Source organism: Calonectris borealis, chromosome 1, assembly GCF_964195595.1.
Source record: "Calonectris borealis chromosome 1, bCalBor7.hap1.2, whole genome shotgun sequence".
Classification (NCBI taxonomy): Eukaryota; Metazoa; Chordata; class Aves; order Procellariiformes; family Procellariidae; genus Calonectris; species Calonectris borealis.
Window position 1 is genome coordinate 74,375,969 of NC_134312.1, and position 24,221 is coordinate 74,400,189.

The 24,221-nt window shown below is 40.9% G+C and overlaps 1 protein-coding gene across 7 annotated transcripts in view; it reads left to right on the forward strand.

Moving 5' to 3' along the window:
* SOX5 (SRY-box transcription factor 5) overlaps positions 1-24,221 on the forward strand; it is a 651,312-nt gene that overhangs the window by 611,636 nt on the left and 15,455 nt on the right. For 4 of the 7 annotated variants that reach the window (XM_075160498.1, XM_075160507.1, XM_075160515.1 and 1 more), the window contains 3 exons: positions 2,664-2,841; positions 7,743-7,888; positions 23,367-23,475. In XM_075160498.1, coding sequence (XP_075016599.1) covers positions 2,664-2,841; positions 7,743-7,888; positions 23,367-23,475 — 433 coding nt within the window. Of the gene's footprint in view, positions 1-2,663; positions 2,842-7,715; positions 7,889-23,366; positions 23,476-24,221 lie in introns of all 7 variants that reach the window. The other 3 variants (XM_075160488.1, XM_075160461.1, XM_075160470.1) reach the window with 1 other exon arrangement.

Here is a 24,221-nt window from a genome sequence, read left to right on the forward strand (position 1 = left end):
GAATGACATTTATCAGCTCTGGAACTGTCGACTTCTATTATTTCCACAAGGCCTTATACTTCTTGGCTCCAGAGAATGCTGTGCTGACTTGAATGAAGAAGAGCATTCTTACTACCAAGAATACTTACAGCACAGACAGCTTCATTGCTGGATGCCTACGATGGAAAAAACCACCTCCCCCATTTCTAACTTGCATTAAATGAGACCAAAACAACTGTTCTATAGACTTGCGCAAGACCTTACCTTCACACCAGGCTAAAAAAAGGGAACAGAAGAACCGAGGAAAGGGAGAAGGAGCGAGAGAAGGGAAGGAAATAAACTTTATAGGGACAGGATAGCCGAGGGATTGAGTCAAAAGGACAAGACTGAAAAAAGCCTTTCAGCGCGAGGATGCAGGTTGGAATCCAAGCTGACTTTGCAGCGAGAGAGAGCGGTTCCCGTCAGGGGCTGGCCGCTGCTCTGTATGAACTGAAGTGCTGCTCTCGGTCCGATTTCCAGCGGCCAGAGAGCACTCTGCAGCTTTTACTACCATATCTGATACTGATCAGCCCCATTTGTTGAGACTTACAACAGAGGTCAAGAATTGAATATACATGGAAACTAACCCCTCTTGGATTGAACGAAAACAAGTCTGTGGGCAGGTTTGCATTGCTTCTGATACTGTCTTCCAAATAGATGACTCTGCTCTTCAGGGATCCTTGTCTGGCACAGGGTCACTGTGTTTGGTTGGTTCATTGACTAGTTTGTACTTGCACTTTCATGCAACTATCTCAATACTGATTTTACAACATTATAGTTGCACTGTTGCGGGATATTTTTTTTTTTTTATTAAATTCAAATCGGTGGACCAGCAGAGCAAGTCCCCTTCCATTTGGCTAATATGTTAATCTATTTTATTCTAATACAAATAGATTTGTATTTCTGTAAAGTAACGAATACCTTCTTAAAATGTCAAATGCTCGTTGAACTGGGCAACGTTTTTAACCCTGAGGCTTAAGTTTCCTAGAAGATCAACAGAACTCTGCGTTCTAAGTGCCTAAGTCGCTTCTGAGAATACAGAATATAGGCTCCTAAGTCCATTTCATGCTCAGATTTTTTTTCCCCTTCATTTTATGCATAAGTTGCATCTAGGACAGCTTAAATACCACTTTAAGTATGACAGCTTTGTCCACGATGTCCCTGATAAATTTGTTTGCTAAGCTTTAATTTATTTTTAACCATGACTATTACAAAAGTGTAGAAATAATCAAATATAACAAAAGTGCTTTTCTCAGAGCTTGCTTCTTTAAGGTAATGGAAAAGTTATATGACAGTGCTTTGCAGAATTATCCTGTGTTTGGAGACGTACATCTACATCATACTTCCACAAGCGATAGGCAACTATAAAATTTCTTCTTTACTGCAGCACACTACCCTCTGTGGAAAAGAATCAGTATTATACGATAGTAGTTACAGATACCGTAGTGGTAACAGTAAAACACTCAAACATTATGAGTCTAATTCCAGTCAGGTTTGCATTGCTGTAAGTTAGGAATAACGCTATAGCAGTGAATGTACTTACAACTTAGGGAGATGAGAATCAGCTTCTTCAGTGCCTCGAGCCGAAACCCAGTTGTGTGATGTAACACTTCCTGCAGCGAAAGGGTGGCTTTCCTCAGTCACAGTGTCAGAGGAGAGCTAAGCTGATATGTGATGGTTGGATCTAATACCATATCCATTAGTTCTGGTTATTTAAAAGTCAGTTAAAATCACTTCTAAAATATCCACCTGGCTGAAAAGCTTTTTCTCCCTTCACTGTATTTTTTTTCCCTTATTGTACTTTATTTTGGTCGAACAAAAATACATGACTTAGGATTTTAATGTGTTTTATAGCACTGTCTGTTACTCTGTGTCATCGACCCAGGTTTAGGAATAATTCCAGTTACCCTGCACAAAATGTCACCCAATTTTTCCATTTTTGCATTATAATAATTACTGAAATCTTGAAGTCCAGCTCCACAGAAGATGAAAAAATCTAGGGGCTTATGCAGAATTATCCAGGTTATTGTTTCAAATTTTGTGGAAAGAAAGGGCAGGTTCTTCCTGCTCTCTTGTTGTGGTGGAAGAGAAGTATTTATTTCATATGATATTTTTGTGCTTGGAATTCTAAGCCTGGGAAGTTCAGATGAAAACACAAATTTAAAACAAATAAAAGAAAAACAAAACAAAAAACCCCAACTGAAAACCCATTCACTCAAACATGTTTGCCTAATTTGGGTGGTGATCGTTGAATTTTAAGTGAAAATGCTCTTCTGTTCTTATTTAATTCATCCATATCAGGTTTAAAATAAAATAACAATAAAATATAACTGTAAAAGTGCTCTTCATTTTCATCATAGAAGCATATATCTTGTTGATGTGAATAATTTCTTCAGAGACAATTCTTACATACAAAGTGCAAATGGAGGGTGTTCTCTGATCATGTCATGCTAATTTTCCAGTTTATCAGTCATCTCAGTTCCACACTGAAATGACAAGATGGTATCACATTTGATCTTAATGTATATCATACAACCTTTTGGGTTTAGAAATTCATATGAGGTGAAAACAACTGTCTTTGCTTGGATGGTGTTGTGCCAACAGCAGTTTTTTAATAACATTCTTTTCTCCTCTGCTCATCGTAGGATGAAGTGGCCCAGCCTCTGAACCTTTCAGCAAAACCCAAGACATCTGATGGCAAGTCTCCCACATCACCCACCTCTCCTCATATGCCAACTCTGAGAATAAATAGCGGGGCCAGTTCACTAAAATCCTCTGTGCCAGCAACATTAGCTAGTCCTTCGGCCAGAGCTAACACAATAGGTAAGCTCAGTTTCATTTGTCCCTGCTTATAACAACTAATAGATGTTATTGGAAAGTGGCCATTTATCAGCCAGTGCCAGACAGTGGTCTATGAGCTGTCACGGGTTGACCATAATACTACATTTGTTGATGTCAGTCAAGAAACTCCCACAGACTTACCATTTCAGGAGAAGTATCTTAACGTTTACAGACTTGGAAAACAAAGACCTGTGTTATTTCAGATACTGCTTTATCAATAAAAGTTAATAAATGCTGTTTGTTTAATGGCATACATTAAAGACAGCGACCTGTCTAATGGCGGGCATTAAAGACCCATGATATTGTACTATGTCATCTAAAATTGATGGGTAAACTTGAAAAAATTCCTTTTAAGTTAAAAGTCTACATATGCAAATAAATCTTCGCAAAATTACAGGTTTAATCCTTAGTCCGCTAAAAAGCTGCATGGACCATTATTTTACCTTGGTCTAATAAGTAAAACAATCACCAGATTCATTCAAAAAAACAAGTTTGACGTTGTATCTCGCAAAGAGTCTTGACTGGCTGTTTTTAACATTGTTTCACAAAATAGTGTTAATTCTTCCTCCTGTCAAAATCACCTCTTTGCTTACGGACCATCTAAATAATAACAGTCCTAGCGGTGATTTTACATGTCTGATGTGTTAAAGGGACTGTTCTTTGTGTGTATAAGTAAAATGTATACACACCCCATTCTTCATCCGTTTAACTGAAACATTTTATTCCATGGAGTTAAGATTTCGGGATGTAAATCAAGCTCTGTTTAGGGAATTAAGTGAGGTAGATCGTTGTACCTTTGCTACCGTGTGTCTTGTTGCTCCTAAAACATCCCCTGCTGGCCACTTACAGAGATGGCACAAAGAACAAAAGAAGCCATAGGTCAAACCTATCAGAAGCTGTTTCTGTAATACCTCAGTGCTATGTAGTGAAGTTTTTTTGTGTCTCTGTGGGTCTCTCCCAAGCATTCTGTAGTCCATATTTTACCTACATAGACACCAGGAAGACCCATATTTATGTCCAAAGTTCAAACCAGATCTAGCTCCTTCTGTATCACTCTCCCACTGTGCATACATAATTATTGCTCATGTTGATATGGTTATCTATATCAGACAGAGAATATGCTTCTATGCCTTTTAGAAAAGAAAATTACTTTATTTGGTATGACATGTTACAATCATATAAATATTTTGTAAATATCACATTGTTAATTGTTAATACATATATTTTTATTAGCCCTACACTGTTAAACTGTGGTAGGTAATAATGTATTTCATCTTTAATTTGCTTGGCCCTACTGTTCTCCACGTACAATGCATCGAATTTCAATTTTTTCACATTAATTTTTTTGTTCCTAATAGAGTGAGCATCACATTTAGATGCTAGATGTGGAGTTAAGCATCTGACCTGCATCTCAGTGGCAGGACATCTCTTGTTCTCTCCTCTCCAATCTTCTTTCTCTACACACCTGATATTTTTCATAGGTTTGAGACCCCAGCAATTTACTTCTTTTAACAAAATGCAGATTTTGAAATGCTGTACCTGTAATGAGTGATAGTGTAATTGGATAAAAGCTGTGAGGATGAATGGAGCTTTAAAGGTCACTCTTGTAAGAAGAATTAATGTGTTATACCATTAATAAACCATGGAAGACTGTGGAGCAAAAGATAACATACTTAAGTTATTGTTAATGACATAGAGTTCACTGCTGTATATCTCTCGGCTACAAATATAGGAAGTGACTTTTTGAGGTTGCTGAGCAGTATCACTGTGCATACTGTATATATAAGATAAGCAGTCTTTAACTGTGGTGCGGGAGCTGGACAGACATAGCTTCCTTCTAACAAAGGTCTGTCCTTTAATGGAGGACTAGAAGAACGAAACGCTTGTGAACACTCTACAGAGTCTTTTCCTGCTAACTGCTAAGTCGGATCCAACCAGAGTTAGAGCAAGTAAAACTCATTAGCATGTTAAAACCATTTGGTGATCTTAAAAAAGCGCACATACAATTTCGAGTCACCCTCCAGTAGGAGCTACGCCGCAAAAAGAAAAAATTTGATAGCATTTTTAGCAAAGGGACTAAGGTCCCTAAAAACGATAGAGAAACTGGATTACTTTTTTTATCTTGAGAGATGGATCCCTCCAGGAAAGGTCGCTGGGAAGCATGCAGTCAGTTACTTCCACCACTTGAATGATTGGAGCTGTCAATGCAAGGCACAAGTTGTCTATCCTAGGTGTGCACACCCCACCTTGCTGTGGTGCAACTGAGCCGTCACTTTTCACTGCCACTAACTTCAAATTAAAACGGTTCTCTAAAAGCAGTTCTTCAGGCTGCTCGGTTCCCATGGCATGGAGAAATGCTCATGTATTGTTCAGTTGTCTTTGGAGGGTGTAAACTTAGAGCCTCCTATGATAAAGAGCGTAGCTGCGTTCGGGCATACAGATAGGTAGTCCTTGTCTAGAGATATCCTTATAGCGTATAAATTATGCTGCAGACTGAGCCATCACAAATGTCATGGCTTCGTGCATGACTTTAAATCCAAGCATTTCTTTTGGGGAACAGGCATATGTCCGTGTACTAAAAACAGAAACAACTTCACTCTGCCCTTTGCCATTATCTTCAACATCTCTATGCTAGTTTGGCAATCCTTGTAACTAAGTGCATTTTATGTAATGCAGTTCCCCTCTCTGTCAATAATTCACCACCTACCCTAAACAACAATAATTTACATTCAACTCGCTTCTATATTAATCATTTCCCTGCACACCAGCATCTTGGCAGCTACTGAAAAACATAAGGAGTGCTTGCTTTTATTCACTGTCATGTGCCAAACTGTCTCAAAGATAGCAGTATTCAGGAAAAGCCAAATAGTCTGAAGAAGGGCGTGAATTCCAGTTCCTAGGCAAATTCGGCTGTATTACAGATTGAAAGTATTATACCTAGCCTAATCAGGAGCACAACCAGCAGTACTACTACTGTTTGTTTGTTTGTTTGCTTCCTTTTTAATTTATTCTGACTACATGCAAGCTTGATCAGTAACAGATGCAAAGTGGGGAAGAAACCAAGCAAGTTGATAAAATGGAGGTAAAAAAAAAAAATCAGCTGGTAGCAGTGTGCTGGTGCAGGTTATATCCTTCCTTATGCTGGGAAAGCTGGAATTACTGGAATTCCGTTGGCTGGGAATTAACTGAACTGGGTCATTTGATAAAAGCAATGTGGATCAAGTTATTTCATATAAAACTCTCGGGGTTCCTGGGTATTTAGCCAAAAGCTAACTGTTAGTACGATTAACAACAGTCAAACCGCACAGGAACTTTTCTTTCTAGTTTCTGCGCGCCAAGGAAGACGGGAATACCAGTCCCATTCTGTCTGCAGTCTAAAAAAACAACAATAAAAACCCAAACCAAACTAAAATCCTGACAGCAGTGCAGCGCTGAACTAATCTGACATCAGCTTCTTCCCCTGAAATGTTTTAAGCAGCAAGACAATGTCCTACGTTTTTTGGCAATCAGCGGATCAGATAGAAGAGTCTAGCAATACAACAAGGATGTGTAATCTGACATGATTAGACAAGGCTCTTTAGGAACAGAACATTCATAATTGAGACAAAGAAAGAGTATTAATAACACTTTCCTAACACGGCAGTTAGCCATTTTATATTTCCTTTCTTTAATCTTAGTGTTTTTCAACAAATCATGGGATTTAATAGCGTGTTTTGGCAGATTAGAGGATTTATGGCCCAGATGTTTTTTGTTCTAAAAATGGATTAGGGTGTAAAGTTTGCTGGAATCCATGGAACATGTTGAGGCAAGCCGGTCATTTTGTGTGTGATTAGTGCCTGCCTTCTGTCTCACAGTCCCTCCATCTGTCACAATTCACCAATGGATCTGGTTAGATTTAGCCTCATGTCACAAACAGAAGTCCCTTTTCTGGGCAATTTCATATTACAGATTCATTTTATGCCGGTTTTATGCCCTAGTTAAAAGACAGAAAGAAGTGTGTGCGTGCGTGCGCGTGTGGGCACGTGGAGAGGGGGAGGGAGATTGATAGATATTAGCCTCTCCTTTAATGTTTGAAAAATAGACTGGGGCTTGGAGTGTCCCATCAGTATTCTATCCTACAAATCACATGCAGATCATAATAAGTATAATCTACAGAACGCTAAAGGAAAAAAATGACAAAGTGTCACATTTAAAATTAAATAGTATTAGCTGTGCCGGTGATGCTTGTAACATTTTAAAAGGAAGTAATTCAGTGACTACTAAGGCTAAGCCCTAGGCTGTGAATTTGCAGCAAAACAGTGGACATTTGACCTACTATTAGCAGCATGAATAGGAGTGGGAATGTAGGTCCGTGTAGCTGTGGTTTCTTATACATTTCTGAATGACAGGTGGTGGTGGGGAGCATTCAGTGGATGAGGTTTCTCTTCCCAGCCATTATGCATTTCATATCTATAGCAAACCACCGCCACCTGTGGTTTATTTTAATGTACTCACAAGTTTTAAGAAGGGGAAGAATGAAATGGTCTATTTTTAAGAGTTTGGGATTGCTGGTGTGATCAAAGCTTCCCCTAACTCTTATCCGGTTACATCCCGCTGCATACAAACCACAGGACTAACCTCTGCAGTGTCGGGGAAATATTGAAACTAATGGGATCAAATATCAGGACGATGATTTTGGCACCGAGGTTTCTCATGCTTTGTATCCAGGTGGCTCTATCACAACAGTAACAGAATTACAAAGCACGGACAGGTTTCTGGGCATTACCTTTTAACTCTTTCTCATTAATAATGGTAAACTGTTGGTGCGTTTCATCGATGAAAGCTAAAGTGTTTTCTTGTAACTTTCTTTTTTTAAGATATCCTTTCTTCTATCACGTCGTCAGGTTATTTAAATGACCACGATGCTGTTACCAAGGCAATCCAGGAGGCCCGACAGATGAAGGAGCAACTTCGGAGGGAACAGCAGGTGCTGGATGGGAAGGTGGCCGTTGTGAATAGCCTGGGTCTCAATAACTGCAGGACAGAAAAGGTGAGTTCTGAGACTCCCTTTGCAAAGGGTCAGAGATCGCATGTGGCTCTTCTTACAGATACAGAGGTTCTTCCCCCTTTTTTCCCCTCCTTTTTCTTGCTGTATTTTCTCCTTCCTCATTTTTAAACAGAATAGTTACTTTTTTCAAAAAAAAGTGAAAAGTAAATTGAAAACCACAACCAAAAGCTGACATGAGAGAGAGACCTGGAGATCCTTGGGGGAGAGGGGGGGAGGAGACAGAGATAGTTAAAGCCCTCACGAGGACTTTGGAGCCACTAATTCTCTGTTCCAGCCTGTCAATGTGTATTATGAGAAGGTGATCTTGGAAATCTCTGGGTCTAAGTGGAAATCTTGCTTTATGGAAATGCTTACATGCGTTTGCGAGATGAGCTGGATTTGAAAATATTCAGGCTTCTTCAGGAACATAAGCTTTGCTGATACTCAGGCTCAGCTTCTGGCTATTTAGCCTTGTGAGGTTGTCATATATGATATTTTGTGACCATTGCAATGTAGCACTGTCATGTCACGTTAGATGACTTAACAAAATTGAAAAAATGGAGAATTGACAACACAAACTGCACCGAATTATTTGCAGTGAAACTTAGAAGCAGCAGAACGTAGGGGCCTTACCACCTTCTACTTTTGAACTGGCCTTTGAAGTTGGGCTATTACTATTCTCTAGTAAAATTTGTATGTACTGGAACCGTCGCGTATGTCAGAGGGGTTGTGATTTGCTGCTTTTCTCTGGAAATACCTGATGTCTTTCCGTGCACTGCCCTGGCTGACAGAGGATAAATAGACCTGCCAGTCCTCGCTGCCACATTTATAGTCAGCTGTCCTTATAATACTGCCATCTAAGATACACATCCAAACTCTTGTGTGCGTCTCAACATCATATGCTTAGCAAGACTTTTTCCTCAATTTCTCTCTTTCCTTGCAATGATTTCTGAGATGATACGGCCTTCATCCTGCAGTACAACAAAGATGACCGTTGTTGCGTTTGGTGTAAACTGAATTTTATTGAAACTGCATCTAGTGGCTTTTCACTGTAAGGCCTTGTGTGAATCACTGGGATAGGCAGCTAAATAGAATGAATAAAAATGATCAGCTATTTAGCAGAAACTTGAAAGTCAGTCATCCTAGGAAGCTTGTGAGTCAAACAATATTGTCCAGAATGAGCAGATTGCTAATTTGGATAGCTTTCCATTTTCCCTGGTTTTAGATGGAGTTTGATCAATAAGCTGTGAGAAGCCAGCAGTCTGGGTAATGAATGTTAAATGTACATGTGAGGCTCTCACTACTGTACTTTTTTCATCAGCCTATGCTGGGTGTAAGTGATGTAGAAATGACTCCAATTTCATGCACTTTCTTGAGAGGAAGGGGAAGGAAAAAAGAGGTCAGGGTAATAGGTATCTGGCAGTACATACAGGCTCTCTTAGAAGAGTAAGGGCGCTGGTATGGGAAGAGAGAAAGAAAGAGAGGGATGGAGCATGTTTACGGCATTTCACATAGAAGAGTACCAGAAGGGAAAAGGGAAAAGCAGAGTGTCAGATATAAGAAGAAGTGATCACAAGCACAAAGGAATTTATATTCAAATATTTAAGCATTCTTGAAAGGATGCTCGGAGCAGAAATTTCTTTTCTCTGCTCCCCCTGTAGAAATGACTTTAACACTCAGCCAGATGCTAATGCAAAGTGACTCAAGCTATTCCTCGCAAGCATAGCTAAATTGCCGTTATTTGTTAAGCGCATTGAATTCAGCTGTGGATACAGCAGTTGGTTGCATTCAGAAAGCATCTGTACCCTTTTTTTTTTTTTTTTTTTTTTTTTTTAATCCTCCAAAGCAGAGACAACTCTACCTATCTCCCCCCTCTCCTCCCTTGTGCTGGCTGGGAATTGTCAAGTGACAACCGACCAAATCCTTTTGGACAGGAAGCCTTCATCCTGAGTTCTATATACTTGCAAAGCAGGCCTTGTGGTTGGATCAGGAAGCCCATTAAAAGCACTTTGATGGTATGGAAATTCATCTTCATGAAGCACCCAGGCCCCTAAGCAGCATGCTGTTTAGCTGTGGTTACAGATCAGTCATTCACATCGGAGGGCAGTAATTGTGCTGACGGCTTGTTCGGCAATGGAAGTACATAAAATAATCCCAGGCCCTCCACCATGGCATTGCGAGTTAATCTTCTTTAATACAGATCAGCTGTTGTTCTAACACATGACTTTATGCTGGCTCTAGTGACTCTGCACAGCCTTTTGATTAAGTAACAGGAGTGGAACCATCTGCATTCACTTTATTCTGTTACTTTCCTATTGTTGGGATTCTCCTTACCCCTTCTGTTTTCACTTCTCACCCTCAACCCCAGTTGAAGTTTATTTTCCTCTCTAATTCATGCCTCCTGGTGGGCTCATGGAGGGCAGAGAGGAGTTCTTTTACAAGGCAGCAGGAAGAAAAAATTGTTTGCTCAATTGAAAATTTTTCTAACGCAACTGTAGGGTTTGGGTTTTTTTATACAATAAATGCCTAAACTTTATTGGGGCACACTGATTTATTTTATTTTATTTTATTTTATTTCACTTTATTTTATTTTATTTTTGAAGTGGAGACAGGGAAGGACAGAACCAAGTTTGAGCTCTCCTAGACTATAATGGCATTTGAGTTGCTGGGGTGACCATTTAAGCCACTAAGCACTAGCTGAGAAGTAGCACTTTTTAACTTCTTGTAGGGTCTCCTGAGCTGTGTCTTGCATTTGACCCAACAGAGGAAAAGGCATAGGCTGTGAAGTTTAGGTACCTGTTCCCCTTTCCCTGTATATGCTCTAGGCCATCCACTGACTAGCCAGCTCTGAAGTTCAGATCCAGACAAACACCCCAACTTCTCTAAAGTTTGTGGCTGTTTGATCTAGCACTTTAAAGTTTTCTCTCTTGTTAAGAGCAGGATTTGAGAGGAAGGCAAGTGTTGCCATTTTGAATTGAATTTTATTCTGGTTTTCTCTGTTTTCAGGGGAAAGAAGAGAAAATGGTTGGGAAAGTGGGTTGTGAGAAACAGAGTGCTGCAGTGTTACCGCTGAGGGTTTCCCTTCAGAAGCTCAGGGTCCCTCCGGGGGACCTAGAGGCAGCTAGGTCTGGACGTTACGTTTGCTCACTGGTTGCTTCCTGACAGGGAGATTTTGAGGTGGGGGATGGAATTAAAAGAGGGTTAGCCTAACGTAGCTATGTGTCCGTGGGCATACTCGTATTTAGAAACATACACTATGTCTATAGTTATATACAGAAGAAAGATCACTCTCCTTCCTGTAGAGTGATCTCCATCTTCGCAGGCAACAAACACCTGTCTGGGGCTATCCCCAATTTTCCTCCCTTCTTTGCTGCAGTGGCTAGTGTGGTTGTAGTTACTTACAGTTCTCTGAGACCTGTTGAGTTTTTTATGGCATGAATTGCTGTCACAGCCTACCCGTGAAGGCAGGTTCTATGCAGTTCTGAACATGTATGTTAGACTCTTGGTAGGGATTTATCTGCCAGGGATGGCCAGGCAAGCTGAGGACTGGAAATCACCTTTGTGTGTCTCTGTTAATGCTCTTCGGGCTTTTCTCCACACGTGTACGTGACCTGTTATCTGGCTCGTGTTCCCAGATGGGTTGATCCCTGTGGACAGCCAGACCTGCCAGCTGTAAGGCAGTAGTCAGACAGGAATTTTGCGGAATTGGAGAGACGCTGTATAAAAGGAGTCATAAATGAGAAAAGATTTTAAAAAATGGCTAGGATGATTTGGGTGAGTCACTTTATGGGCATCCAACTTGGACCGTCTTGAGGGATTTGATTTTCAGAGGATTACAGTAAAAACTATGAACATCATGATGAACATGGATTTTACTAAAACCTATTTTAATTGCAAATGCAATAAAACATATTTTTACGTTACTTTTCTTGGAAACATTTCCGTGTATAAATGAGAAGTGTGTGTATATGTTTTTCTGGTTTCTTGGAAACCCAGGAGCATAGTTTTATTTGTTATTGTCATCTACAGTTAATTATAGCTTGATATGTACTATACATAAGCAATGTTACCTTTTATACAAGTAGCTTAGAGCGCAGATTGTCATCTAGTGCAAACACCACAACGGGCAACATCACCAAGTGGACTCTGGTCTATTTGTTCGACCCCCAAACTGCCTGTTCCTCTGCAAAGGAGATGTACACAAACACAAAGAGCCAGCATGTGTGTGCATGCATACAAGCCTACAGTGCACTCTGTCAGAGATACACAGCACAAACATGCACTGAGCTAGCCAGTAATTTTCTGACTATAGTCAGACTCTCAAACATTTGTGCATGTACCCTGGTAACTCTTAAAAAGGAGGAAGGGGGCACGCAAGCAGGTATTTGAGCACGTGTCTGTGTACACTGGTACAAACGCAGGTACTGGTTTCCGAATGCTGGCGCCTGCTGCGAAAGGTGCCGGCGGCTGGGACAGTTGTGTAAGTATACACGGCCACACAAGCATTTCAGACGTGCACAGACGCAGTCACGCTCGTAGCACGCTCTGAGATGAGTGCCTCCGAATACGTATACCTCCTGTGCTGAAGTGTTTCTTAACCTGTGGTACAAGTTCTCCCTGTTATCGCTTGGAGTGTGTCCTTTTAAAAGGCTCTGACGTGTCTGCTGGGCTGTAACTAAAGAGCTATTTGTAACAATATTTATTCCAGCATTGTAAGCAGGAGCCTATTTATTACTCATCCTTATGGAACACCGGGTTCAGGATGCCTTTCCTCCCATTCCCACCCACCCCTCCTCCCACCATCCTCCCCACTGCCACCCCCACCTCTCCCTCTTCCCCTTAAGAGAGTGCCAAACATGAAATGACAGTGACCAATGTTGACTTAATGTGGATGTTTAATAATGAAAAAAGTGTGTCAGTTCCAGCGTTAGTTACAAATGGCAGTAAGTATATCGGGTGGCAGCCCTGTAATAATTTTACATCCATCATTCCTTCCTGATGCCTCGCTGGCTGCCTGATGGATGGGGATAGCAGAGTTAACTCTTAAGAAACTGCTGTGATCTGCTGAGCTGAAATGAATTCTGTCCCTGCTCTCCCCTAAGGGAGGAGGGGGATATTAAGAATCTCAAACCCGCAGATCCTGCTGTCTTTCAGAAATAAAACACTGGAGCTCACTTTACTAACGGCATAAGGAGGAGCTGGTTTAACACACGGGATTTAAATTTCTCTTGTAGTAGAGAATTTTACTTCGATAACATTTTTTTTCTTCCCCTATTGGTTAAATTTGAACCAGAAAGTCGAGAAAAAACGGGAGGAGAGAAGAGCAGGGAGGAGAAGAAAAGAGAAGGGTTGGTAAAACAGAGTCTGACCCCATGCTTGCTGCAGGCCCTGACAGACCGTGGGTCAGACTAGAGTGAATAAGCTGTAATGATTGAAACTGGGAAGAACAGGCCCTGGTGCAAGCCGGGCTTCCCAAACGGGAGAAACCCACTGGAAATAAGTCCAGAGGTGCAGTACTAATATCATAAACCAAATCACTTTATAAGAGTTAAAACCTGCCCATTTTCATAATCTCCATAGTATTCTACTGGAAAAATACTTCAGCATTCCCAGTGACTAGCAGAGGCTATATTACCCACAGACATTACGTACACACACACTTATCCCTGCAAGTTCAGCAGACTGCTAATATATATGTCCTGTAATTTGTAGCCCACTCTATTCCTCACTGGCCTGTAAAACACTAGGAAAGATGATCACTGTCATATTTTTGTTCTCTTCTCGCAGTGTGAGCAGAGATCCTTCTGTTTGGAATAATTATTATACAGTGTGGGGACCAGGGAGTATCTTGCAGACAATGGACTGTCACAGTCCCACAACACAAAAGTTAACATATTGTCCTAACAACTGTATGTCCCCTTCTTATTACCCTTTTCCCTGCCCTCTTCCTAATTTTGCCTTACTGAGGTTCTTTGCCAGCAGAAATTCTTGTATGCGGGTTGCAGTCCTCTTTGTTAATGCTATCAACGCCGAGCAGACAGTTTTCAAAAAGCGTGACAAGGCGGCGAGCAGGTATTATGTCATCACCCATCCATCACCCTGTATGTCAGCCTTTCAGTAAGTCCAATCAGCAGGCTCAACAGGATCATTCATGTTCAAGGAGTCCTCTATTCAACAGGGCTACTGTATCCATTGTCATTTCTCCTGGAACTTTTCTCAAATTTAATTAAAAACACATGTCAAGTTTGCACACTGCAAAGATCAAAATTGTTTTTGCCCAGCGCTGGTAACTAAGCATTAAACATTTTGATTTGCTTCAGCTGAAAGTTTATTCCCTTTTCCTTTTCCTCCCCCCCTCTCCCCCCATTTTTTTTGCCATTTGCTTTGTGGAGCTTGTGTATATTTATATTTACAGCCTCTGCATTTAATGGCCACATGCCTTATTTTCACAGATGGCCAGTGGAAGACTTCCCCTCCCCCCTTTTCTTTTAGTAAAGCCTGCCTTTGGTTTTGCTACTTTTGTCACAGTGCCACTACTCTCAGTTAGCAAGTGCCTACACATGGGAGGGGGGGATTCTGAAATGAGGGGTTTTTTATTCCCCTGAGGACTTTAGCTCTTTATTTTAAAGAGCTTATTTTTTTTTTTTCCTCATTGACCATCATCTACTAAATGCCCAGGTACATTTTCAGAGAAAAATTAAGCGTGTATGTGTGTTTGTCTTCAGTACGTTATTATGGCGGAGATGTATGGGCAGGGTTAGCTAATAAAAAATGAAACATATAGAGGGAGGGACAAATTCTGCCCACGGATGCGTGTGTGAAACTCTCATTGAAGTCAAGGAGAAGAGCAGGCAAAGAGGCAAGGGAAGAACCCTGGATCCTTGCAGGTGCTGAACTCTGAATGGGAGTTTAAGTCTTCGTTCACTCCAAAGGGCAGAGATTGGAAACATTCACAGGCTAGTGTGGATCAGGGAAGACTGCAGCTGTTTATACCTTAGTGGAAATTTTATTAAGCCCAATAAAGATGGATCAACTTCCTCCTGAAAAAAAACTATAGAATTGATTTGGTGTTCTTGTTATGTCTTTTGAGCTTTTTGAGTCTTTGGGTTTAAGTTCTAAGCTGTGCCCTACAGCCACGAGAGCTAATTACTTCCTGAGATTTTATTATTATTTTTACATAATCACGTGCCTTCAATAGCTAGGGCTTTCAGCACATTCACAGGCACCAGCGTCAGTGCAATACCTCTCTTCAGTGTAATAGAGGCTGAGCCTGACTGTTCTGTGAATTGTGCCCACTTAGTGTCCTGGGGGACCAGCCTGTCCTGTTCCGCCCGTCCTAGTATGCAGGTGTTCACTTAGCTGTGTGGCAAAAAGCCGCTCGTATGTTTTGGGGGTGCAGAACTTTACTTTTAATTGTATGATGCTGATGCTGGAGAGTAGACAAGCTAAGCCTTACTGCATGACTGGGAAAATGTTGTGGTTTCTTTCTTAGGAGATAGCCTAGATAGCATGTCAACTTCTTCGTTAGGGCTGGAAGAAATGTAAGCAAAGGTACAGCAGTCTTCATAATTTTAATACCTTCTAGGGAAAACCGGAAAAGAATAGTCGATGTAGCTGTAATGCTACTGCGCAGTTGAGTCACCCATTGTTTAATAAACAATTCCCAGGAAAGCAGAGACTTTCTTGCTTTCTCTTTGTGTGCGTGCAGACCCTCTTTCCCAGGATATCCTGCGTGGGCTGTGATTTTCATCTTGTTTCATTTTTGGTGTACCACCTCTCTTCCTCAGTTAACCCTTCCTTGCCTTGCTGATCAGTTGTAGCAGCTCTTTCTGACTTGCTGTGAAATGCTTCATTAAAATTTACACGGCAGATTTCATCCAGAGATCTCAAAACTCTTCACAATGGTGGGAAAATGTCACGATCTCCATCCTGCTCAGATGGGGAAACTAAGGTGCAGCGACTGAACGATTCACACAAAGTTACAGAGCATGTCAGCCCAGAAAGCAGTCTAGATGAGAAACTGGATCGTGTAACTCTTAACCTATTTGCAATCAGCTGATTACAGCTGGATCTGCCTATGCCCGCACTGTAAAAACTTTTTGTAGGAAGGAAGCAGTCTCTCATCATTCTGCTTTGCTTTTGCTTTCCTTCTTATTTCTACTTTAAGGTAATGGGCTGGGCCAGCCCTACCTGCATTTTCGTTTCAAAATCCTGACTTACACTGTCTCTCGGAGCTCATAACCAAAGAAAAGGAGGACCTCAGTGTCACCATTTCCTGTAGAATTGCTACTTCCCATCAGTTTGTTTCCAAGTCAAATAATATACTTTACCAAGGAAGTCATTCTTTCTCGATTAAAGAATTAAAAAAAAAAATCTTAGGGACCTGACCCCTGCCAAGTTATTGAGGAGTTTCCTCTTTTTATTTCAGTGGACTCTGTCTTGTCTTCAGTGCTTTGAAAGGTACTGACTTGAGAGCCCATTAGAAACCAAAGACCTATGTCCACAATGTGTACGGCAAAGAAAATGACTATACAAATTTCAGTAAATTCCCCCCATGACTGCGTGTCTGTTCCTGAGAGGAGAGTAGTTAAATGTCTGGGCTTACTTGATTCATCTGATTTTTCCCCTATAAAACCTCATAGGGCACCTCTCTACTGAGTCTATATAGCACTTCATATAAATTACGAAGGCAGTATTGAACCAGTCTGGATCTGAATATATCCTGTAAACCAAAAGATGTGGTTCCTTTACCAAGTGGTGTAGCCCCGATTAACACTGAATGTAATAATTCTGAAAGAAGTACCATAAAATCAGGAAGAGCCACAAATAAAGAATGTTATTTTATTTTCTTGCTTCTAATGCTGCTTTAGGTTCTGTGGGTGGATTATTCCATGAAAAAGAGAGATGTCAGATAAGCAAGACTGAAAGAGCTGAGGGGGTGGTGAATGCATTGTTTCTTCATACTCAACTTTGATGCAACAACAACAAAAAAAATCTCCCAAATGATAAATTGCTGTGACATTATAAATAATCTTTCATCTTCTTTGGTGGTCCACAGGGTTTATATAATTGGAAGGCTAAAACCCTTCTTTGTTGTTTCTTCCCTTTTCATTAGTACAGTAGAAGACTATAAAATTGTGCAGCCAGAAGGGTTTTAACAATTACTGAGTCAACATTTGAAAGTCTCACTCTATTTTATCATTTCATGCATGTGCTTTTTATGAGTTTTACAGCCCAGCAAGCGTTACTTAAGCAAGGTCCATTGTAATGGTGGATCTGTAACTGCTCTTATTTTTATTTCATTTTGCTTTCCCTAGTAACATGTGCCATCAGCAAGTCACAGTTCCACAGTTCACAAAGAAATTACAAGGTTGAGGTTATAATTCTTAGATAAGATTCAGGAGTGCTAGTTTCAGTTCCTAAAACTACCAGTCTTACTAAGGAACCTTTGGCAAGTCACTTATTATGTGACTTAGTTTCCCATCTGGTAAACAGAGTTAATAATACTGCCTCTCTTTGAGAAATTTTGTGGCTAAATTCGGTGATGAGTGCAAAAGATTTGGGCAATGTGATCTGTTACACAGAAAAAGCTAAATCTAAATAGAAGATCCCTCGGAAAAGAGCCAGAAATTCTCTTACAGCAGTTATAGATGTAACATGGTTTGGACTGAGACATAGGCAGTGTGCACAGTACCTACTTTGAAGTACCATGGCATTAATATGCAGGAGTAGAGCCTGGGCTGCAAATAATTCATCATGTGCAAACCTCTGAGCACACCTCTCACTACTGCCAGTTCCTTTAAGTTCTTCCAGCTCTCTGTCATCCGTAATGCCTACCTTCCTCATGTTTTCCACATTTTGAAAGACTGTGGATGAAGATTTTATAACACAAGCTATTCTGATGTTTATTATTGCAAGAGGCAGAGGAATTGCACAGAAAGATTACTTTTACAAAATCTTCGCTCGTGTCAGATGTAGGATAAGACTCTTCACCTTTTTGGAGAGCTAAGGAAAATATCATGATGTTGAATGGATAACACCTGGCACCCCCAGTGTGTCTGGTAATTAAAGATGTTTCTCTGTCGTAAACTGAAGGGAACTTTCATTGCGGGATCATAGTCTAGCAGCTAATCTGCCTAGTACCTCAAGATCTGGTGCTTATTGACCAAGGTATGTGTCTGAACAGTTGATATTTACTGGGGCTTGCTGAGAGAAGACTTCTGCCTCAGCACCACAAACCACATTAGATGGTGTCACAGGCCCTGCTCAACAATCTAAGATAAAAAGAGCTTATCAAAACTCAAACTATTTGAAAATACCACCTTTAGAGTTCAGATGTGGGAATTTTTCCCACAGAGCAGGATGGTAAATAGCTGGACAAACTGCACTTGGAGAGGGAGGGAGGAAATGGGACACTAAAAAGGACTATTACAGGCAACCATCTGTTTCTTTTTATGTATTGACACTGAAGGGAACAAAGGTAGCAGGCACTCTGTCCATCAGCGCGTTTGTAGTTCTTAGGTGCAAGAACTGATGAGTGAGTTTCTCCTTGCAGTCCATGGGTAACCATGTTTGGCTCTCTCCAGCTACTCTACAAATGCATTTTTTTCGCCTGGCCTTTCAGTTCACTTGGAATTAAAAAAGCAGGAGTGTGAAGAGATGTGCCTGAACACTCCTCCTCTGGTGTTCTACGCTGGCTGTATCTCTGCAGGCATCAAACTGGGAGGAAAAATATTCATATCAGGGGAAATGGGGGTAGGGTTAGGGGAGTAGAAAAGTGGACTGCTTCAGTAAAACTGCTAACCTTGAATTATGCAATCGGAAAAACAGCTCTTGCCAAAATGCAATTCTAACGGAGTTCAGAGTACTGTCAGTGTTTGCCAAATACCCCAGCCAAAAGGATGTCTCAAAGAGGGGGAGGAGGGATCCGTTGCCATATGCCCAGCATTCACGGTATTCTGGAAGCACTGTGGAGTCCTTCAGGACTGGAGGCGTGCGCATGGTCTCAGGTGCACCCTGAGCCTTGGTACCATGATCCAGCACAAGACAGGAGCAGCGGGGTCAGAGGGGAGTAAGCAAATATATCAGAATGTCTTTATTTCTCAAACCTTCCAAGGTTTTGCTTCACGTTTGTATGGTAGTGGGAGGAGTTCTGGCAAACCTTATCAGGCTGTTCTACATATGTTTTGACTCTTCTTGTTTTATGTTTCTTCTATGAAAGAGACTGCAACCAAGTTCTTGTCATTTTTAGATCAATGTTTTGTTAAACTATGACAGCTATCCATGACAGAGAGCCAAGTAACTTTTGCAGCTGACCACAAAACTGAGTCTGACTTGCGGTGCTTAGTCATTTTTTATTTTTTTTTTTTCTACATGACACATTCCATGGGTGTATGTGTTTTTCATTGTTCTTTTAAATATACTTAGAACATTGCTAGGAGCTGTGGTACAAACCAGTCTTCTCCAGCAGATTACTTTCTTTGATTAATAAAGTTTTAGAAACTTCTCATCACATTATGGCTATTGATGAAACCTCTCTGGTTATACTTTGAACAATTGGGCTATTGTGGCATTGATTGCTCTCTACAGTATTATCTTCTCTGGTTTGCCCATTACCATTTTAAATGATCCAGACAACAGAGCTCTTGCTGCCCCTAAGGAGAGTCTCTCCTACAATCCAATAGAAATGACCATAAAGATAGTTTTTCCTAACCTCTGCGGAAGTTCTTCACAGAGGAAAAAGATGTTTGTAAGATGTCTTTCAGCCTTCTGGGGCCTGATCCAGAATTCAGAAATTTAGAAGAAAAGGATTCACTTCATCTTTAGCAAGACATCCCTATGTTTCTCCTCCTGCAAGAGCAGAAGCGTTCCTTACCATTTGTTTCGCTGCTTTATGCAGTCTGATTTTTAGCAGGTCTCACAAGCAAGAGACTGCAGCGCTTCCCTTACCTATTCTTCCCGGCAGTATTGGTTCTAGGCTGCAATTGATGCTGCTCGTGCATCGCTGATAGGATGAATAGCATTTTATACCTTTGGGGTGTGGGGCAAATCTGAAACGAAGGGATGATCACTCTGGTTATTCTCCTGTAGCTTTAAAAACCTGAAAGCATGTACAATATCATCAGCTGAACTCTCTTCCCCATTCCTTTCTCTGCCCAGCAAGACAATTGGATGTAGAGCTTGATATAATGATAAAAGTAAGTTTAAGGCATAGTGGTGCGCAGGAATGTGCCACCGCCTTTTGAATTGTAGTGCTGTAGCACAACTACTTTATTGAAGTGTGCGGCTGAACCCAACATGCGTGTACTCCACCTGTTATCACTGTATGGAACCACAGCTTGCTGCTGTTTACACAGCTAATCCAACACAGCGGAGTGGTGGCAGTTTTAAGAATGTGTAATTTGCTGTTGAATTAAGACAATGACGATAAATAGGTCCTCCTTTTGTATAAACTTGAAACCACTGTGGATCTCTTGTCTGAAGTTCTTAAATACGTTCTGTGAGAGGAGGCTGGGCTAGCAGTTTCAGCAGGTTGCCAGTTTATTTGGGCTCAGGGAAGAAAAGATTTTTTTTCCTTTGTTGCTTTGGAGCTTCCATAAATACTTTCTCCATCAAATGAAAGGCTCTGTAGGAAAGGTAAAGAGATGCTTCCATCAGATGAAAAGCAGCAAGTCATCAACTAAATGCTTTCAAGCAAAACAACACGGGAATGCTGGTTAGCTCCTTTCGAATATTTTGTAATGGGAAAAGCATTTCCGTACGTCAGGATTGGGGAAAATCAGCTGCCGTGTGTTTAGTGGAAAGAGCGTAGGACAGGAAATCGGAATGCTACTTATATATAGTCAGGCTTTTGCATCCTGCCAGGGTGTCGCTGATCTCCTGCTCTCCTAATGCTGTTGCAGAGGCTCAGGAAAGAGCAGGCCTTAGACTTACTCTTGCCTGAGTACATTTTAAACTTAAACATTTCTAAACATTAACACAGAAAAGTACTGGCTGGCTGTTTTGACGTCCCCTGTTTCAAAAACAACATCCTGCAGAAGTTCTTTTTAGCTGCCACCTTATCGTTGCTGATTAAATGATAATGGCATTCTCTATGTTTAAGTAGCAGGGAGTAAATGGTCACCGTGTTGAAAGGGTGGTCTCCCCTCTCACCCACGTTTCAGCTGTCCGGAGAGCCACCTGCAAGCGCTGGGGCTGAGCCGCGCAGCCCGGGAGCTCAGCACTCATCTGGCATTCCTTCCCAGCCCCTCTTCGATCATGCCTGCGCTCTCTCACTTCATCTAATGTGGCTGTACCTCAAAATGCAAAACTTTGCCCAAGATGGATAGTGGCAGAGCATCTGTAGGCTTGTTAAGTCAAACTCTGATAAACGAGCCGTACCCGGTGTGTACCTTGCAGACAGCATGCCAGAGTATTCGCTGACCTTAAGACTCAATCAGATCATGTCGGCAGAGTGTGGTTCTGAATGTAACGGCCTCCGACTTCAACAGCTGCGTTTACTGCATAAAGAAAAAGCTGTTAAGCCTGTGCCCTTTGCGCTCTCAGCTCTGTTTCTCTAAGAGGTTTATACATGATTCAAGAAAAGTCTGCAACAGAAAACTCCCTTCCCCCATAATATACCCAACAAGAGGAGATGTTCTTTTATATTTTAGGTTGGTGGCAGCATTTGTAAATGATTTCTGACATAAACATTTTTGAACCCTATCCTTATGAAGTTGACGGTAAATAGATTTTTTTTTTTTTTTTGAGGAAAAAACATTGACTTGCATTATATATCTGAGATCCATTTGGAAGAAATACAAAGTCAACTTATTCCTGACTTTCCCTCTGCTGATAGGCTGCTTTGGAAATGAGAGCTGAGTTAAAACCGGTAGATCAAAGAGTTTGGTAAAGCTAAATGCCTGAATAGTTCAGATGCTTATTCGAAGCTTCTCCAAGCTTCCTGGTTCTTCTGTGCCTGGAAGTGTTAACAGAAACCCTTTTGCTTGTGATGGGCCGACTCTGCTGCATGAGCTTTTCCTGCAAAAACCAAGAGGATAACTCATCTTGCACGGTTTCTGCTCTTACAGACAGCGCACCAGGAGTGCGAAAGGGATCCACAATGAAAATGAATGCGAGGAGAGGGAAAGTTAACCTCATGTTCCCTAAACTGTGCGAGTGTACGAAGTTGGCAGATTAGCCTCCTTTCTAACTCTCTCAAGAAAATCTTTGTGAAATGACTTAAATGATTTTGAACTGTTCTTTGAATTGCAGATGCAGGGACATCTCACTGCAGGAAGCATTTCTGTACTCGTATTGTTCTCTTTTCTGTTTTCTTGTATAATACAACCCAGTGACATTATTAGGCTACATAGAATAGTTGTAAAGTCTCCGGTTGCCATGTGAAATCTGAAAGTTTTTTTAGTTTGTTGATCTTTCACAGCCATCAGGAGTGGAATAGAGCAACAAAACAGCAATCTTCCTTTCAGGAAGAAGCTCAAAAGAATTTTTTCGACTGGAGCCACTTTATTATCATTCCATATCATGTAATTTTCTTAGCTTTGCAAAAGGCACAGTGCCTAACATTTTGAAATGTTAGTATTGCTCTCCCGAAAGATTTATTTTTAAACATATGATTGTCAGGAAGATAGAACATTTATGAGTAAAATTCATTGGGAAAACAAAAACAGTTGGAAAATGGAACACCTTTGTATTTGTAAAGTCAAACAATTCAGGGGGAAGCGAGGTGTTTTGAAGAGAACATTGGAATTGATGGCCCTGGCATGTTGTTCTGGCAATGTCTTTAGACACCGCTGCAGCCTGACAGATTAATTGGCAGCACGCACTAGCCTGTTGCAATCCAGGGTTCACAGATAGTTCTGACTAGATGGATGACGGACGGGGTGTTAGTAGGGTTGGGCAAGAAGTCTGGACAAGAACGCAAATTGCTGCCCAAATATCATGCTTAATTCAGGCTGACCCTTTCCCAAGGCCTAAATAAGTTTGAACTACAGGGGTTTTTTTGCCCTATGGGCTGCTTCCTAAAATGCTGCCTTTTAGAAAAGAAAAAGGGCAAAGTCACCCATGTCTCCACACTTTGATTGCAGGCTGGAAGTAGAGTAAAACAATAAATACATTGCAAAAGAGCGTGTATCATCTAAACTTCCAGTCCAGCTTTGCAGTCCCGGGGACACAGAGAGTTGAAGTATTCTTCAGATGTGCAGCCAATTTTATCATGCCTAACTAAACCAATCTTTTCAACACTATGAAGTTTGCTCATCGCTAGCGAATAAGCATGTTGTAAAAAGGACTTGGTAGAGTCTGCAATCATATCCCTTCCAGAAAAAATATTGTTATGTATTCTTAAATACCTGGCTCAGTAAATTGTTGTGATTTAATTGTTATCCAGCTTCCCTATCAACCTTCTAAATCACCTATGAACTTTGCAGTTACAATATTTAATGATTTTCCTGATCCACATCCCGTCATCTTGCCCATATAGGACAAAACAACACTGGAGACCCTGACTCAGCAACTGGCAGTAAAACAGAGTGAAGACGGGAAGTTTAGCCACGCAATGATGGATTTCAACATGAGTGGAGATTCTGATGGTCAGTACAAATGGCTTATCCTTATTTCCAGGTTTGCGTGTATATGTCAATGGGATCTGGAGGAGAATCCAAGTGCTTTGGAGTAAGAGTGGTTAGCAATAAGTGACTATGAAACAAGGCAGGAGAAAATGATTCATCGTGTGGTGTTTTAAGTCTGGAGGTGATTTTTAGCCTTCTCTTCTGTACACTGCACTTCTCGAGACTGGACCAGGAATGTATTTCTGATGGTAAAAGGGAATAAAGGAGGCAAATAGATGTGGGATAAATGAAATCACACAGTGAGTCCATGAATTATAGGTGATGCACGCTCTGCATGTGTAGGAACTTTCTTGGTTTGATGAAGCAAGCGTAATGTTCGTTTCTTTCTCTGCTATTGCTTATGTTATTACGGAGAGGTAAGCACAAAAACAGGCAGATGTGTAAATGTTCATTTGCTAGCTGGAGAATTGCTTAAGAAGAAACGCCTGATGTTGCCATATATCACCTCCTTCCCATCACAAAAAAGGTAGAAGATAGGTAACATAACATGACCAGCATGCGGTAAGCAAGAAAGGAAGAAAGTAAAAAGAAAATCTACGTTGGTAAGTATTGGGTTTACGTTATTAAGTAGTAAAGGATGGTTTAGAAAAGCTGTTTAATGCTTTGTGTTGAAAAAAACAATTGAAACTCTTCATCAAGTCTATACTATGTGATACTGAATCAATAGAATAACTAAAACTAGACAATATGCAAGATACAGTATTTCC